The sequence below is a fragment of the Anabrus simplex genome, chromosome 4 (assembly GCF_040414725.1).
Source record: "Anabrus simplex isolate iqAnaSimp1 chromosome 4, ASM4041472v1, whole genome shotgun sequence".
NCBI lineage: Eukaryota > Metazoa > Arthropoda > Insecta > Orthoptera > Tettigoniidae > Anabrus > Anabrus simplex.
This window is the reverse complement of record NC_090268.1, coordinates 128,780,164-128,797,881: the sequence shown is the minus strand read 5'-3', so window position 1 is coordinate 128,797,881 and position 17,718 is coordinate 128,780,164. Positions and strand designations below refer to the sequence as shown.

The 17,718-nt window shown below is 38.0% G+C and overlaps 1 protein-coding gene across 1 annotated transcript in view; it reads right to left on the bottom strand.

Annotated features, from left to right (window-relative positions):
* Window positions 1–1,555: 1,555 nt before the first annotated feature.
* Window positions 1,556–17,718, bottom strand: part of LOC136871692 (eEF1A lysine and N-terminal methyltransferase homolog) — a 68,863-nt gene continuing 52,700 nt past the window's right edge. The window contains exons 11-12 of the mRNA XM_067145203.2: window positions 8,094–8,332; window positions 1,556–7,750 (exon numbers count right to left, since the gene is read on the bottom strand). Of these exons, the coding sequence (XP_067001304.2) occupies window positions 7,655–7,750; window positions 8,094–8,332 (335 nt within the window). The 3' untranslated portion in view covers window positions 1,556–7,654. The remainder of the gene's footprint in view (window positions 7,751–8,093; window positions 8,333–17,718) is intronic.

Genomic DNA, 17,718 nt, shown 5'->3' with positions numbered 1-17,718 from the left:
CAGCTCTCAGCAACTGCAGGAAATACTGGAAACCGCGTGCGCCAACGGCCTGTCATTGGCGGCCAAGGTCGAGTGAGAAAGTCCTTGCCAAGCATAAAGAAAGACCCTGTATATAGAAGATAGCATATAATTATGAACCCCTCCATACCATTTGTCACATTTCTGCAAACGTTTTGGGACTGCAAGAGCATGCAAGACATTCACAGAAATCTACGGCACCACTATTGCTATTTCTTCTTTATTTCTCTGAACCAAGTAAATATGCATGAAATTAATTTTGTTCAGACAGAGCTCAATCGATTACTTCCCCCCCCCCCCCATTTGTTTCAGTTATTTTGGTTGGCAATACTATGGAAATGACTGCCGAAGTGATACTCTTCTCCCTCCTCTGTCCCCACTTCCCAATAAAGCCGCATCCAACAAAACTTGTGCATTCAATACTGATCAGTGACTGTCTTTACATCAACACCACAAATCTCACTACTGTGTCAACTTCCTTGAACAATCACCTTTTTGATATGTTTTATCAAGTTTTAATGTTCTAGACCCTCTAATAAAGGAAAGCTCTATGCAAACCTGCAAATTATATTCAAGACTATCCAGACAACAGTTAGTTAAATTAACCTCAGTACGAGGCTAAGAAGTCACTGATGTGAGGTTTAGCAATAGGTGTACTCGAAAATGAGAGGTTTTAAACACTGAATTTTTATTTTTTGGCACAGTTAGGTCTTATGACAATGATGGGATAGGGAAGGGAAGGGTGTGAAAATGGGAAACCACGGAACACCTTCAGGGCTGCCAACCATGGAGTCTGAACCCACCATCTCCTGAATACAAGCTGATAGCTATGTGACCCGAACCGCGTAGTAACTTACTTGGTGATATTTTAATAAAATGCACCGAAGCTAAATGGTATACAGGTAGATGCTTCTGCATTCCTTTTTCATAAAAATGAGAAAAATAATTTTATCTGTTATATTGTATTACACATTTGTATTTATTATTTATCATTTAAATTAACAGTCTGGAGTTCAGGCAAAATCAAATAACAATGAAACCATATTTTCTTTCTCAGCACATTTTCCATTCACTTAGAAAATAAAAGTTCCAGAATTATTGGCAGGATTTTGGTCAATTTTGTGCGAATCTGAATTTTTTGTGAACACCAGAACAAAATAAAATTGTCTGTCAATCTGTTGCAGTAACTTTGCAAATTTTGCACAAAAATAAAAATGAAGATTTACTATTCTGATATAAATATTATTTTCTGTATAAAAGATAATACATACCTAACACTCCCAACTCCAAAATGCAGAATTATGAAGGTTTATACATTTCCAATAAAGTCTGCAATTCTATCAGAATCAAAACTTTTGCATCTCTACTTACATTCTACAAATAATATTTAAAAAGTATTCTCTCTTCCAGGTTACTACAGATCTCAAGTTTAGTGAAAAGTCTACAGAGAAGACAGAGGAGATTCCCTGCATCAGCAGACTATTAAGTGTTAATATAGAGAGGTAATTTGACGGAGGGCATGCAAGGGATGAAAAAAACTTCTCTAAGGATCTATGACCATAAATAATATTCATACTTTAATTATTTTTACCATCTTTTTAATTTTTTCATTCAAATAAGGAATTCACTTATCCTACATACAATCACCACAATTTAAAAATCATATTTACAAGACTAGATATAATGCGCAAAATTGTAGGAAAGTGCTATTCCTTTCGTACAAAAATGAAAAAATAAATGCACATTTTTATTTATAGGACAGTGTCATGAACCAAGGAGTAACTGCTTGATGCAAGGAATCTGTGATTTTGCATAAAACCTTCACAAAACACCAAACAAGTCAAATAAACAATAATACTGAAGTAATATTGTTTGTAAGTTATGTTCTTGATTTTAGCCAAAATTAAGCAACACTTGATTTACCACCATATCTTTTAGATGAATAACATTTAACAAGTCTTTTATACTCTTCTATTGTAATGTACCAATAAATCTTTTAATAAAATACCAAATGTTAGCAATAATCATAGTCGTATACAAGAAGTTTAAACAGGTTGACACATCAAATCTGTATTAATGAATATTTAACATATAACGAAAAGTTTCATGACAAATTTACTGTAAACCATATATAGGAGATATTGTCAGATCAATGCTTTGTTACTAACTAAGCAATTTTATGAACAGTGAAACGCACAAAAATTCAACTTCAACATATTACTGTACTTTTTCATGATGAGTGACTGACAGTACTAGAAACAACAGATTGAGAATACTTATACCAAAACAAGGGGAAATAACATTACTACCTTTCAACAATTAAGTCTTGCTGTCCTATCATTCTGATCATAGAGGTAAGGGAAATGATAACTTCATGGCTATAACTAGGGATGGAAATTCTTCTCATTCAAGAGTCTTGAGGCTGGCAGCCTAAATCTTGAGAATCTCATACCCCTGAGTCAAAGTCAAGAGTCTTACACTCTCTGCGTGCACGTGTGTGAATCATGAGCTGTCAACATTTCTCTCTCAAAGTGCAGTACTCAAGTTATTTTAAAGGATTATAGTGTCAGTTAATTGGTTGTAACACATGCAGAACATCTTTCTTAGAATTTCTTGCCTTCAGAATACCGTATATTGGATCATTATTGTTAATATTAACATAACTACTCATTTGCAAAAAGAAATTACACTGAACAAACCTGTTTAGGATCTATTAAAAAACTGATGATATATTTACAATTAAATACAAACTGACTGTTGATATTCCTTTTCATTATGCTTTCTCATGTTTAAAAAAAAACAAAACAATGTATTCAACTGTAAGATAATTACTTTTTTGCTAAGTATGAATAGAAGGAACAGAACACAGCCTTCACAGCAGAAGAACTACAACCCGATGCTAAAATGCCTTGGAATGTTTCATGGTTCTTCAAATGGTAGCTAATACACTTGGAACAAATACAGTGGAACCTCGATTCTCCGTTTTAGGGGGGACCACGGGAAAAAAAGTAAGATACGGGAAAACGGAAAATCTGGGAACGAATTGAAGCCATCAATAATTTGGATAAACATCACAATAATTAAATGCGTATAGTTATAATCTAACAAACATCTCCTAAAACAAAGCAAACTACAGCCCTAATGGGCCTTGGTCTACCAAGTGACCGCTGCTTAGCCTGAAGGTCTGCATATTATGACGTGACGCATGGTCAGTGTGATGAATCTTTTCTCTGAAATGTCTAATAAATAACGCCAAGCCAACCAACATTCGAACGCAAGTAGTTTTTTAATTCTCTAATCTAATCAAATAAAGCACATCAGATACAAAAGTGCCTAACATGATGGCAAAATCCTCTATTATTTAAAAAAAAATCTTCCACTGTAATTTAGTCACCAGTATATCGTTTGCAGTAAGTTTCTGGAAATCTTGTACCGCATAAATTAGGCCTACGTCAACCTTTAAAGGTTATGTTGAACTCGAGAATATGGTTTCAAATATAATTATCGATTCTCAAAAGTTCTCCAATGCATTAAATATTCATTTTTGCCAATCACTAATCACAAGCAGATTGGAAAGAGAAAAAAAAAAGCCCCATCAAAACTCCAGAAATTTTGGTTTATTCGGGACCTAAAGCTCAGCTGGAAAGCGCGCTCGCTGCATAAGCAAGAGAGAGTGGGAAATGATACGAACTTTTAAAATGTTACGCTATGCAAACAAAATGAATGCTCTGTTTATAGAGACATATTAACATAAAAAAGTAAAGGTAAAATTCTCAGTCTTCATATTAGGGCCAAAACAGTAATGGCTTTATATATGTAAAGTGTAACATTTACGTTCTCGAGAGCAGAAGAGATGTTAAACTTTACATATATAAAGCCATTACTGTTTTGGCCCTAATATTACCGATCGCTTTCCCAGTACAGTATGTGCTCTAATTATCGCAATGATGGGACGTTAACGTCAAAATCCATAGGTATGTCGTAGCCGTCCTTTCGTGATAACTTTTTCTTGAAAATTGCTTGATCGACGATTTAACGTTGATGGGACTAAATTTCTGGACAGTTGATCCGGGGAATCATTTCTTCAAGGAACGGATAATGCAGGTTTTTTACAACATGATTTAAGTAGGATGTTGGCGGGACCATATAATTCGAACAAATAATCTGGGAAAACGTAGTTTCCGGGAATGGATAATTGAGGTTCAACTGTATTACAATGAACTTTATTTTCTGGGACTTCTGTGAAATACAACCAGACTTATAACTTTCTCTTTGTAGCCATTAACGTGTGCTAAAAATATTACATTCAATAAATTACAATCAGAAGGGTGCAGATCTTTCCCAAACTGTGCTAAAATGAAGGGCAGATTCTGTTATCTGCCTTGTGGGTAGACTGGCGTATACCAGACCTCCTACCACCCCTTTTCCCCCGCCAGCATGTACTTGTTCTACTCGCTGTAAACAGATCAAACTGCCTTCTGAATCATCCAGTTCTCTGAAACGTTACAGCATGTCACTGCTCTCGGTGAACCACATAGCATAAGTCGGATGCTTACTCTTCTTGAGCAGCTCCTAAAAGACATGTCTTCTCAGCCAGACATCGACAAGTTCTCGAGTTCCTTGTTTCCCATTCCTGGCTATAACCATAAAAGTGAATGTTCCATATTTTAGATGATGAATAATTAAATGCTTTCACATGCCTTAGGTCTTCAGGTTAGAGATCTTAAAAATTAAAAAGCACCAAGCAAGCTTCAATGGTCATACACTCAGTTCTTTTTAAGACTTGGCAAATAAGCTGCATTGTTTCCTGCTTTACTACACAGCAGGTTTGCTATAATACAGCTGATGCATGAACGACAAAGAAGGCTATGTACTGAGGGAACACCATTACGAATGGAAGTGGTGCGATGGTGTTAATAGCTTTTCTTATAAATGACTGATCGAAGATCAAACAGGGATATTGTGTCTAATGACTGTAAGTTTCAAATATTATATATTCACAGACTAAGAATAGACTCAATGAGGACTAGCAACTATGATTTATAATGATTTATAGTCACTATTTATCATTCTTTAACATTTTCTCCTCCAGCTATGGAACACAATTGAAATAAGGCTTATTGGTAATCCTTTGTGATAAGCCTGACTGGTTGATACAAGTTTACTCAATTTATATTTGTAAATTTAATGGATTTGAAAAATACTGTCACTTTCAGTCTTTTTCCCCCCCTCATTTATTTGAATGTTATAATAATGGGAGAGCAGCAAATGCGTCGAGAGAAAACAAGGAAACACACAGTGTCAGTATGCTTGCAAGATACCAGATACTGAGCAAGTTGGCTGTGCGGTTTGGGTTGCATAGCTGTGAGCTTGCATTTAGGAGATATGGGTGAATTTTGTGGTTTCCCATTTTCACACCAGTCAAATCCTGGGGCTGTACCTTAATTAAGGCCATTGATGCCACCATTCCAATCCTATCATTTTCCCATACTTATGTCAGTGAAAACCTTGAATGTGTTAGTGCAATATAAAACAATAGGGAAAGCTTGCAAGATAAATAATTATGGAACCTATGTGTAACTGAGAAACTCCACATGGTCCATGAGCGATGATGCCCGCACTCCTAATAAAGCTGGGAAGCAGAAAGAGCTTGTTGGGGGCTGACAAGAGATGAATGCGAAGGACTGGGATTGGGAACAGTAGTTTATGAAGATTTGGAGATTGTTCTTGTCTTTACAGTAGACTCCCTCTAATTCGGCTTTGGTTAGTTTGGCCGCCGGAAAGTCCGGCCGGCACCTGTCCTTGAATGAAGAGGGAAAAATAAGTCACGCTGAGGGAAGTGCAGCTTTACAATCGGCAGCAACTTATATAGAGCAGCAGAAAGAAGCAAGAGCAGGTGATAATTATAAAGAAGTGGTGTGATTTTGCTTCTAAACAAGCAACTGATACAACTAACTTAAATAACACCCACCCATTCATTTTATAAGCAACTGTAAACAGGTCAGTGTGATATTTATTCAAGGCCTTTATGACTGTCTGCCTCATACCTTGCTCCCTTCTCCCCATGCAATACTTAAACTACTCCTGTGCTAAACAAAATAAATTATTCCTTTACTGGAATAATTTTTTTAACCTTTCAATTGAGAAAAAACTATTAAAGGAATAAATTAGTTTGTTATTAAAAAAACAATTGCACTCCTGTGCTGTCACTAAATGACAATAATTCTTAATCTATAATAATAAACAGTTTAGGCATGTGTTTGGTATTACCTTCCAATTCAATCTTCATTCCCAACAAAGGAAAAAGTAAAAAAGGATCTTTGCTGGCTAGATTGTTCACTGTTTACACCTCTTCAGATAGGGGAAAAAAAGAAAACCAACTTTCTCATATTCTTAAAAATTATGAATATAAGGAAACTGACAAAACATACACTGTATCTCAAATTGTGATTCAGTGTTCTCAATCTTTTACCAGCTGTATTAATCTTTATCTTATGTTTCTTCCCTTTTCCTGTATTTATCTGGCTTTCTTCTTATGCTATACTTCCCCCATCGAGACTGAAGACCTGTCAGGGTGGCTTTTCCATGAGAGATGATGCCCGCCCTCCTGATGAAGCTGAGAAGCAGAAAGAGCTTGTTGGGGGTTGACAAGAGATGAATGTAAAAGACTGGGATTGATGAGAAGAGAGCCTATCTGTTTGAAAACAGTAGTTTATGAAGATGTGGAGCAGCAGACTCCCTCTAGTTCGGCTTCGGTTAGTTTGGCCGCTGGAAAGTACGGTCGGCACCTGTCCTTGAATGAAGAGGGAAAAATGAGTCACGCTGAGGGAAGTGCAGCGTTATGATCGGCAGCAACTTATATCAAGCAGCAGACAGAAGCAAGAGCAGTTGATGTAATGATTACAAAGAAGTGGTGTGATTTTGCTTCTAAAATAGCAATTGATACAAAAAAATGATAACCGATTTCTTTTAATTTTTGAGTTCTGCAGAGTTTATGACACAGTACTATAATGTAATGCGAGTTCCTTTTGTTTACGACAGTCTGTGATGTTTATACGAAGTGTTAGTGTACCTTTACAAATTAAATTCTGAGTTTTTATAATATGTTTTGCTGTATTTAATTTTCCACCACGAGTGTTCATCTCTCATCGGGAGTGAAACTTCAATAGTGCAAAAGAAAACATCAAGTCATTTCGGGTGAGTACACTTACCAAAGACACATTAATACTATTTGCCTTAAAACTGGTTCTTTATTTATGTACTGTATTCCACCTAAGCTAAATATTGGAATTAATAACATATTGTTAGTTAGTCCGGCCTAGAGTCCTCTCCCGAAGTGGCTGAACTAGAGGGAGTCTACTGTATGTATTTTCATATTTGTCCTAGTCTCTTCTTTCTGTTGCTCCCTCTTCCCATAATGACCTACCAGTATTTGTCCTTTTGCAAGTTCCTTTTCTTGTTCCTTCTCTCTATGATTTGATTTATTCCTTTTTGATCCTTGTATCACAAACTTCATAAACTGCTGTGGGGTCTGAAGCAAAAGGGACACATCACTAGGGTCATACTGTATTCTGATGCTGATGTAGCCCATCTCATCTGTTCTGGTTCAGAGAATAAATTATACTGAATTACAGCATTAGCAGAAAGGCATGTCTTTGGAACTTGATATGACCAAAGATTTCTCTGTAGACATTGCACCACTAACCTTGTAAGAATAAATTCTTTTGACTACCTGAAATCATTAAATAACACTGCATGTTTTAACTATTCAGTTTGTAAAAATTTAACTATCAAAATTAACAATATTTCACCTACACGGTGTATGGAACTACAGCTGACTTATAAATGCTCGAGGAAAAAAAAAAAAAAAAAAAAAACTTTTATCAGATGTACTTCTATTTGCAATAGTTTGATATACGTAGTATAACAATTAACAAGAGGAATATGAACTGTATGTGTTCCACCACGTTAAAAAATTGTAGGACACCATTTAAATATGAAGTACATTCAAAAATCACAAACTTGAGCAATCATGAAAAGATCTGAAGAGAATTGACAAGGTTGGGAACATCTACCAGATTTCCAGTCTGTAATTTTCTCTTTTTGGCTAGAGTATTGACTTTATTAGCAGCTTCTTCAATTGATGTCCGCCATGCTTCTTCTCCTACCATTTTCTGACCTGAACAAAACATAATCTCACTGACTTCTTGCTCCAACTTAAATGAGCTCACTGATTCAAACGTTGATTTAAGAGCATTAATTGCATCATTCTTTAAGTCTTCAACACGGCAAACAAGATTCAGAATGAAGAACCCTGGAAAAGAGAGATGTTGACAAATTAGCAAACTTACTTACTTACTTATTTATATGACACAAAGTGGGTTTACCAAAGTGACACAGAAGAACTAAATATATTTGTTTTACAAAAAATACCAAGAGTTCGTACTAGCATTAATAAAAAAGTAAACAGTTGCCAAACAATGTATACAAGTGGTTTCTTAGTATGGGTATAGAATATTTTGGATGTCGAAGACTGTATGGTCTTGGGAAAGGTAGATGCTGCATACAGGAAAATCAAGGAAACCTTTGGAGAAAGGAAATCTAGGTGCATGAATATTAAGAGCTCAGGTGGAAAGCCACTTCTAGGGAAAGAAGACAAAGCAGAAAGATGGCAGGAACATATCCAACAGTTGTATCAAGGTAACGATGTAGATAATTTGGTTCTGGAACATGAAGAGGCTGTTGATGCTGATGAAATGGGAGACCCAATTTTGAGGTCAGAGTTTGACAGAGCTGTGAGTGACCTAAATAGGAACAAGGCACCTGGAATTGATGATATTCCCTCTGAACTACTGACTGCCTTAGGAGAAACCAACATGGTAAGGTTATTTCATTTAGTGTGCAGGATGTATGAGACAGGAGAAGTCCCATCCGATTTTCGGCAGAATGTTGTTATACCTATCCCCAAGAAAGCCGGTGCTGACAGGTGTGAAAACTACCGCACCATTAGTTTAGTATCTCATGCCTGCAAAATTTTAACACGTATTATTTACAGAAGAATGGAAAAACAAGTTGAAGCTGAGTTGGGAGAAGATCAATTTGGCTTCAGGAGAAATGTAGGAACACGTGAAGCAATCCTGACTTTACGTCTGATCTTAGAGGATCGAATCAAGAAGGACAAGCCCATGTACATGGCATTCGTAGATCTAGAAAAGGCATTCGATAATGTTGATTGGAACAAGCTATTTATGATTCTGAGGATGATAGGGATCAGATACCGAGAACGAAGAATTATCTACAACCTGTATAAAAATCAGTCTGCAGTGATAAGAATCGAGGGCTTTGAAAAAGAAGCAGCAATCCAGAAAGGAGTGAGGCAAGGCTGCAGTTTGTCCCCTCTCCTTTTCAATGTTTACATAGAACAGGCAGTAAAGGAAATCAAAGAGAAATTTGGAAAAGGAATCACAGTCCAAGGAGAGGAAATCAAAACCTTGAGATTTGCTGATGATATTGTTATTTTATCTGAGACTGCAGAAGATCTCGAGAAGTTGCTGAATGGTATGGATGAAGTCTTGGGTAAGGAGTACAAGATGAAAATAAATAAGTCCAAAACAAAAGTAATGGAGTGCAGTCGAACGAAGGCAGGTGATGTAGGAAATATTAGATTAGGAAACGAAGTCTTAAAGGAAGTAGGTGAATATTGTTACTTGGGTAGTAAAGTAACTAACGATGGCAGAAGTAAGGAGGACATAAAATGCAGACTAGCACAAGCAAGGAAGAGCTTTCTTAAGAAAAGAAATCTGCTCACTTCAAACATTGATATCGGAATTAGAAAGATGTTTTTGAAGACTTTCGTGTGGAGCGTGGCATTGTATGGAAGTGAAACATGGACGATAACTAGCTCAGAAAGAAAGAGAATAGAAGCCTTTGAAATGTGGTGTTACAGAAGAATGCTGAAGGTGAGATGGATAGATCGAATCACGAATGAAGAGATACTGAATCGAATTGTTGAGAGGAGATCGATTTGGCTAAATTTGACGAGAAGAAGAGATAGAATGATAGGACACATCTTAAGACACCCAGGACTTGTTCAGTTGGTTTTTGAAGGAAGTGTAGGTGGTAAGAAAGGTAGGGGTAGACCAAGGTATGAATATGACAAACAGATTAGAGCAGATGTAGGATGCAATAGTTACGTAGAAATGAAAAGGTTAGCACAGGATAGGGTGGCATGGAGAGCTGCATCAAACCAGTCTATGGACTGATGACTCAAACAACAACACAGTTTTCTCTATTTTAGAACAAAGTGACGCAAGTGATGATAATTCAAGGACAGGGAATGATTCATATTCGCCAGGTACTTCTGGTGATTTGGATGTGGTTCCTGACATCGCACCAGCTCCAAAAAGACGTAAACGTTGTGGTCTTATGGTACCAACACTTGTAGGAAGCCTACAGATACTGAATTAGGTTGGTCTTTCACTGATTCTCTGCCTCAAGGGCCTACTTTTCAAGAACAATCGGGTGTGTCTTCTCCACTGGAAGCAATACTGACTGCGCTAGATTGTTTTTCAATTTTTGCTCTTGAAACAATGGTGAAACTCTTCAAGTCCGAGACTAACAGGTATGCTGCCTCCGTTACTGAAAAACTAAGATGAACAATGAAATTGAAACTGAAAAGTTTGTGGAGCTTATGGCGGCCAGACAAGTCAAAGTGCATTGGTCAAAAAGTGCATTTCTTTCGATTCCATATCCATCATCTGTTATGAGCAGAAACCGTTTCAAGGCGATTCTTTCAAATTTTCATTTGAACAGTCCAGCTCCATGGCTAAATGGTTAGCATGCTGGCCTTTGGTCACAGGGGTCCCGGGTTCGATTCCCGCCAGGGTCGGGAATTTTAACCATCATTGGTTAATTTTGCTGGCACGGGGGCTGGGTGTGTCTCGTCTTCATCATCGTTTCATCATCACCATGATGCGCAGGTCACCTACGGGCGTCAAACCAAAAGACCTGCACCCGGCGAGCCGAACATGTCCTCGGACGCACTAAAAGCCATACATCATTTCATTTGAATGATAACACAACATATATTCCTCGTGGGCAGCCAAACCGTGGTCCATTACATAAAATCCGCCCTTTCTTTGACAGTATCGTTTATACATTTTGCTCTTCTTACGTTCCATACTCTTAACTAACAACTGATGAAGGAATATGTGGTTTTCGTGGTCAAATTCAATTCAAAGTGTACATGAAAGACAAACCCAAAAAATATGGTATAAAGTTATTTGTTGTTTGCAATGCTTTTTCAGGGTATGTTTTGAAAATTGAAGTCTATTCTGGGAAAGGTGCTGCAGACACTGGTATTATTCCACTTCTTACTAGACTACTAGCAAACTACTCGGACAAAGGCCATACCGTTTACATGGACTGGTATTATAGCTCCCCTGCAGTTGACTTTTTATGGGAAAGGAAGACTAAAGCTGTAGGAACTTGTATGCCCAACAGGAAAGAGTTGCCTCAGAACAACACTGTTCAGAAAAAGATACATAGAGGTGAATTAGTATTTATGTGCAGAAATCATCTTCTTTGTTGCTGACTCGTTGGCTGAATGGTCAGCGTACTGGCCTTCGGTTCAGAGGGTCCCGGGTTGATTTCCCGGCTGGATCGGGGATTTTAACCTGCATTGGTCAATTCCAGTGGCCCAGGAGCTGGGTGTTTGTGCTGTCCCCAACATCCCTGCAACTCACACACCACACATAACACTATCCTCCACCACATTAACACGCAGTTACCTACACATGGCAGATGCCGCCTACCCTCATCAGAGGGTCTGCCTTACAAGGGCTGCACTCGGCTAGAAATAGCCACACAAAATTATTATTATTATTATTATTATCTTTGTTTGAAGTGGAAGGACACGGCTTGCTTTTGTCAACTTGTCACAAGGCGACCTCGTCTGATGTTCTTGTTTGCACAAGAGAGGGCCCCAAAATTAAATCTAAACCCGATGCTATCCTTGATTACAATGTGAATAAAACAGGGGTGGACAGGAGTGATCAGATGATAGCATATTATCCCTTTGGAAGAAAGCAACTGAAATAGTGGAAAAAGTTGTTCTTCCATATGTTTGTTATGGCAATCACAAATGCATTTGTGTTGTAATGAGAAAGCCGGGATGTGGGTAACAGAGAAAATTGCCACCTACAACAATTCATGGTTAAGTTAGGTGAAGCTCTTTTAGCAAAATCTGGAACAGATGTCCACCAGCAACCAGGATCAAGTACAGCCTACAACAGATTGCTAGGACGGCATTTTGTTGAGAGGATTCCTCCAACAGAAAAGAAAGCACAACCAAAGCACAATTATAAAGTCTGTGCAGAAAAAGGAAAAGATGAAAATGGGAAAGTAACGCGGAAAGAGACGTGCTGGTGGTGTCCAATGTGTTCTGTAGCACTTTAGTCCCTGAATGCTTCAAACTATTCCACACTCAAGCTCATTATATGGAAGACTTTTGTTTTTGTTGTTGTTGTTGTTGTTGTTGTTGTAAAATACATACCGTTGGATAATGTGTAATATGAAAAGTATTCAACAGGTCTTTATGCAACTTTTTGATGATGATGCTTGTTGTTTAAAGGGGCCTAACATCGAGGTCATCGGCCCCTAATGGTACGAAATGAAATGACACCAAAAAGTTCAAAAAATCCACTGACCAAAATAAAAAAGTCATGAAAAATGATTGGATGGACATGAACCCAAAAAAAAACCAAACAAACAAAACAAAAAACAGTGGATCCGACTCAAAAAAGGTCATAAATAACACTATTACTGACCAAGGGACCACTTATAAAGCACAGTCCTGAATCGAGGGTGCTTGATGTCTAAAGGGTCCAAAAACCAGGTCTAAGACCCCTCAGAATGGTACACGTCACGAGTAAAGTAGAACCATGGCATTTATCATGTTGGGGTACTAATCAAAAGTAGCCAAGACTCACGGTGTTCCACACAAGATGGTACTACTCACAGGTATTGTACTTCGTATAGGTAACGCAAACCTATGGTGTTTCTCACACAATGGCGCCACTCATAGCCAACGCAAACCGATGAGGTTCCTCACCTAGGTGTACTAACCACAGGGACTCGCACTATCCCGTGGTGTTCCTCACATAGTAATCACAGGCAACGCAGACCCACGGTGTCGCTCATATAGTGGTACAACTCACAGGCAAAGCCCAGACCCGCGGTGTTGTTCACAAGGGTACGACGCACGGGTACTGGAAACCCACAGGAGAACCCCCTCTTGCTGGTACTACGCGCAAGTACAGGCAACCCATGGTGTTCCCCGCATGATGGTACGAATCAAAAGTAGTTTCATAGTGCTAACTCAATCATCCCTTGGTTGCCCCTTTTAGTCGCCTCTTACGACAGGCAGGGGATACTGCGGGTGTATTCTATATATGCGTCCCCCACCCGCAGGGGTAGTGTGTTTGGTCCGCGAGAGGTATTTTATTTCCCGCAAGTCCGCCGGCATGCCGGTTAGGACCCCCCTATCCGCCACCTGGGACGCGCCACGTGGGAATATCACCTCTCCCCCTGCTACGCCAGCGTAGTAGGTTCGTGGATGCAACTTTTTAATCTGTAAAATATACACTTTTAATTTTCTGATGATATAATTGTGTTACAATTGCAACATGCAGTACCTACTATTTTCTACAATTTTTTAAAAACCTTCAAAATATGGCGGTATGACTGCCCATATGCCACCTTAAGACATGGTCTCCAATGTGTTAAATCTATGTGACATCACATTCATCCTTCAGAAGTTTCCAATAATATTCGTGTGCAGGCCAGGAGCCTCAAAGAACTAATGAGAAATATGCATTTGAAACAAACTAAAACAATATTATGAAGTCTTTGAGGTCACACTTATGTCCACAAAGGCATTTGTTGAATAAAACGGTTCTATTTTGCTGGACACAAGAATATCCAAACTTTCCAGCTGGATCTTGCAAACACATGCCATACACAGTTTGTACATTAATCGTCTATCCATTGATTCAGCAAAACCGATTGTGTGCTTATGAATTGCTCTATTATATTGCAGCCGGGCTGAGTAGCTCAGACAGTTGAGGCACTGACCTTCTGACCCCAACTTGGCAGGTTAGATCCTGGCTTAGTCCAGTGGTATTTGAAGGTGCTCAAATACGTCAGCTTCGCGTCGGTAGATATACTGGCATGTAAACGAACTCCTGTGGGACTAAATTCTGGCACCTCAGTGTCTTTGAAAACCATAAAAGCAATTAGGAGGATGTAAAGCCAATAACATCAAATTAATTAATTTATTATTTGGTTGCATAGTTGCTTTAGTGTCTTTCTCTACTTTCTTTGACAATATTCTTTTAGATGAAAGCTTATAGCTGAATTGGCTCTGATTTCAGTTCCAGACACAATTCATTTGGATGTTTTTCATCCTTATAGACTCATTAATATTGGTAGGTCCACATAAAATAAATATCACTTGGCTACTAAAAAACTATAAGCATACTTTGAACTTTCTGATAACAACAAATTCAGTAATTTTATTCTGGACAGTGATCGGTCAGTTAGTGAAGATATCCAAGTGGACAAACTAAATCCAAATCATGTGCTGATTGCCAAAAAGCTTACATACACTGAACTTCAGTGACCTCAACTCTCGGAACCATTCATACCTGCTGACAATGTTGTTAGTGATAAAGTTATACCTGTCTCAATTAATACTTCAAACAATGAAAGTGATGTAATTGATCAGGAAAGTAATGTTGGGAAAAATAACATAATCGTGATTTACCAAGTGAGCCAATGAGGAAAAGTAATTCAGGAGAGACTCAAAAACGCCTCAAAGGTAAAGGTATTTTCACTGTACATAAGAAATTGCAACGAAAAATCAGTCGTAACACGGGAAAGGAGTATATCACCAGCAAGGGAAAATTGATTTCTGCTAGGGTATCAAGGCCTCTTAAAAAGTGTTGAATGGGGTGCCGAGCTAAGTTGGAATCGACAATGGTTGGAAATATTCTGGTTAAAAATTTTATCTTTGAGTAGTACTGGGCTTTAGGTGACAGAAACAAGAGAAAGGCATATGTAAATAGCTTGGTTGATTCTAGTCCATCAAAAACAAGTAGGAAAAGGGCCGTTGATCCATAGCAACAGCATAACAGATCTGTAAAAAAAAATTTTCATTTCAAGATTAATGGTGAATGAGTACAAGTTTGTAGGCAGTGTTTCATGGACACACTCGTTGAAACTAATTGTTCATAACACAAGCTTTAAAAGATAGCGGTAAGACTGTGTCAGGAGTGACAGAAGTTGATCAGAGAGGAAGAAAACCACCTGTAAATAAAACAAGTGATGCATGGTTAGGAAACGTATTCACACATTTCCCTTGTACAAGTCACATAATACTTGCCGTAAAAGTTATAAAACTTACTTTCCTTCCTACCTTAATCTGCAAATGATGTACAACCTTTACAAAGAAACTAAGGGTAATCCTGCATCTAGATCAGTATATGAACGAGATTTTCGTAAATTGAATATTTCATTCAAACAACCAAAAGTAGACACATGTCGTAAGTGTGATGTGCTTCATACCAAGAAAAGACTTGCAAAAAATTATTCTGAACGCAATGAAATTGAGCAGGAAATCGGCCTCCATCATGCAGAAGCAGATAATGCTTACACACAAAAATCAGAAGATAAGCTTCTTGCTAAACATGCTGATTCACTGAGATGTTATTCCTTCGATCTGCAACACTGTCTCCCAACTCCATTCCTCTAGACCAGGGTCAGCCAACTGTGTGTACGTGTGATGTCAGGTAACACGTCACACACTCTGCTCGGGCAGCGAAACGAAGTACTTAGTACTGTAACTGAGAAGTGAAGGCTAGAGGGGCGAGGGGAAACACAATGTCATTCGTAGGGAGAGGCCCAAGAGCTGCAGGTACAATGCGGCATGTGTAGTACATATTTCTCTCTACATATTTTATTGTAACGTAACTTTGTTATGAAGTAGCGTAAGAGTTATAAAGCAACTTTATTTCTGCATATACAAACTAAACATTTAGCTGTAGCAATCCTATCGTTTCAACAATAAATATAGATCTTCCCATAAAGATAAAAAGATCGGAGGGGTAGGTAGCTTGTCGCACTGTGATGTGCCCGGTTCATCCATACGTACTGTACCACTACCACCACCACTACGTATAGCACTGCACGTGTTTACTACAAAGCGAGGCTGTCTCTTCGTCTCACTCTACAACAGCGTCTCCCCACCTTCTGTGCTCATACGTCACATGTGCTCTCCGACGTCACGCGGGCCCTCTTACACCACACGCCAGCCAGCTGGCTGACCCTGCTCTAGACATCTGTAGCATTTTATAAACGCACATTATGGACTTTTAATATAACAATGCATGAGACAAGTAAAGGAGATGTAAAATGCTACATGTGGCATGAAGGTGAGGGAGGAAGAGGAGGGAATCAAATTGCTACTTGCATCTACCGGGAATTAACTTTGCTTCCACCAGATGTTAAACATGTTATTATTTACTCTGACACTTGTGGAGGTCAAAATAAAAACTTGCATGTGGCCACAATGTTTTTGACGGTAATGCAAGATAATCCCAAGTTCATGGTCAATGGCCATAGCCACATGGAATGCGATGTTGACCATGCACTTATCGAAAAGCAAAAGAAGAAACTAGAATTAGAAGTTCTGGAACTCCTTCATTCCGATTTTTTGGACTTCGCAGGTTTGTTAAAGTGCACATTGCAATAATGAGAAAGGACACGAATGGAGAACCAGTCAGCTGGTTAAATGCCAAGTGGTTCAGATACACCAATGAGTTTGGCAAGATTCATTTTAAGAATAGCCTCAAAGAGGACGAAGACTTTAAACACAGAGGTAAAACCGATGCTGTACTTCGACCTCAAAGATGTTACAGCGCTCCATTGCCAATCACAAGAGAGAAAAAGAAGGATATCATGGATCTTCTACCACTAGTTCCAGAAATATTCCATCGTTTCTATCACAACCTGAAGTGCGCATCCGGAGTTCCAGAAGTTTATTCTGACATAGAGGAACACATGGATGATGATTAAACTTCCTTCAACTATTACAGATTGTCTTGTGTGAATATCAATGTCCATTTTATCTCTCTTCACATTATTGTTTAAACACAAAATTTTCAGTTGCATTGTATGTCCTTTGTCATAGTAAGACTTGATTGTGTGAATAATTTCTTATTTCAGATGCAGGATATTAAAGTGAATTTATGGTAGTTTGCTTTGGTCAATTTTGAACATACAATTATAAATAAAGTAGTGTCATTTTATATTAATATTTTAGTTCCTTCATCCGTATTTTATTTCCCAATGCAAGTATGATTAGAACTTCAGTAACAATAGATAAATTTCCATTCGTCATATTAGTATAAGTCACACTGTGGATATGGTCATGATAATATAAGTCACATATTACTTTTTCAATATGTAAACATAAACATTTCTTGCAGTAGATTATGTAGAAGAATATCAAAAGCTAAAATATGTAACAATTTTTTTTTTTACAAATAAGTAAAGATTAACCTCTGGACCAAAAAGAAATGCTCCCTTGAAAATTTAACTGTTTTGACTTATACTCTTATATTATCTACAATCTATATAAAA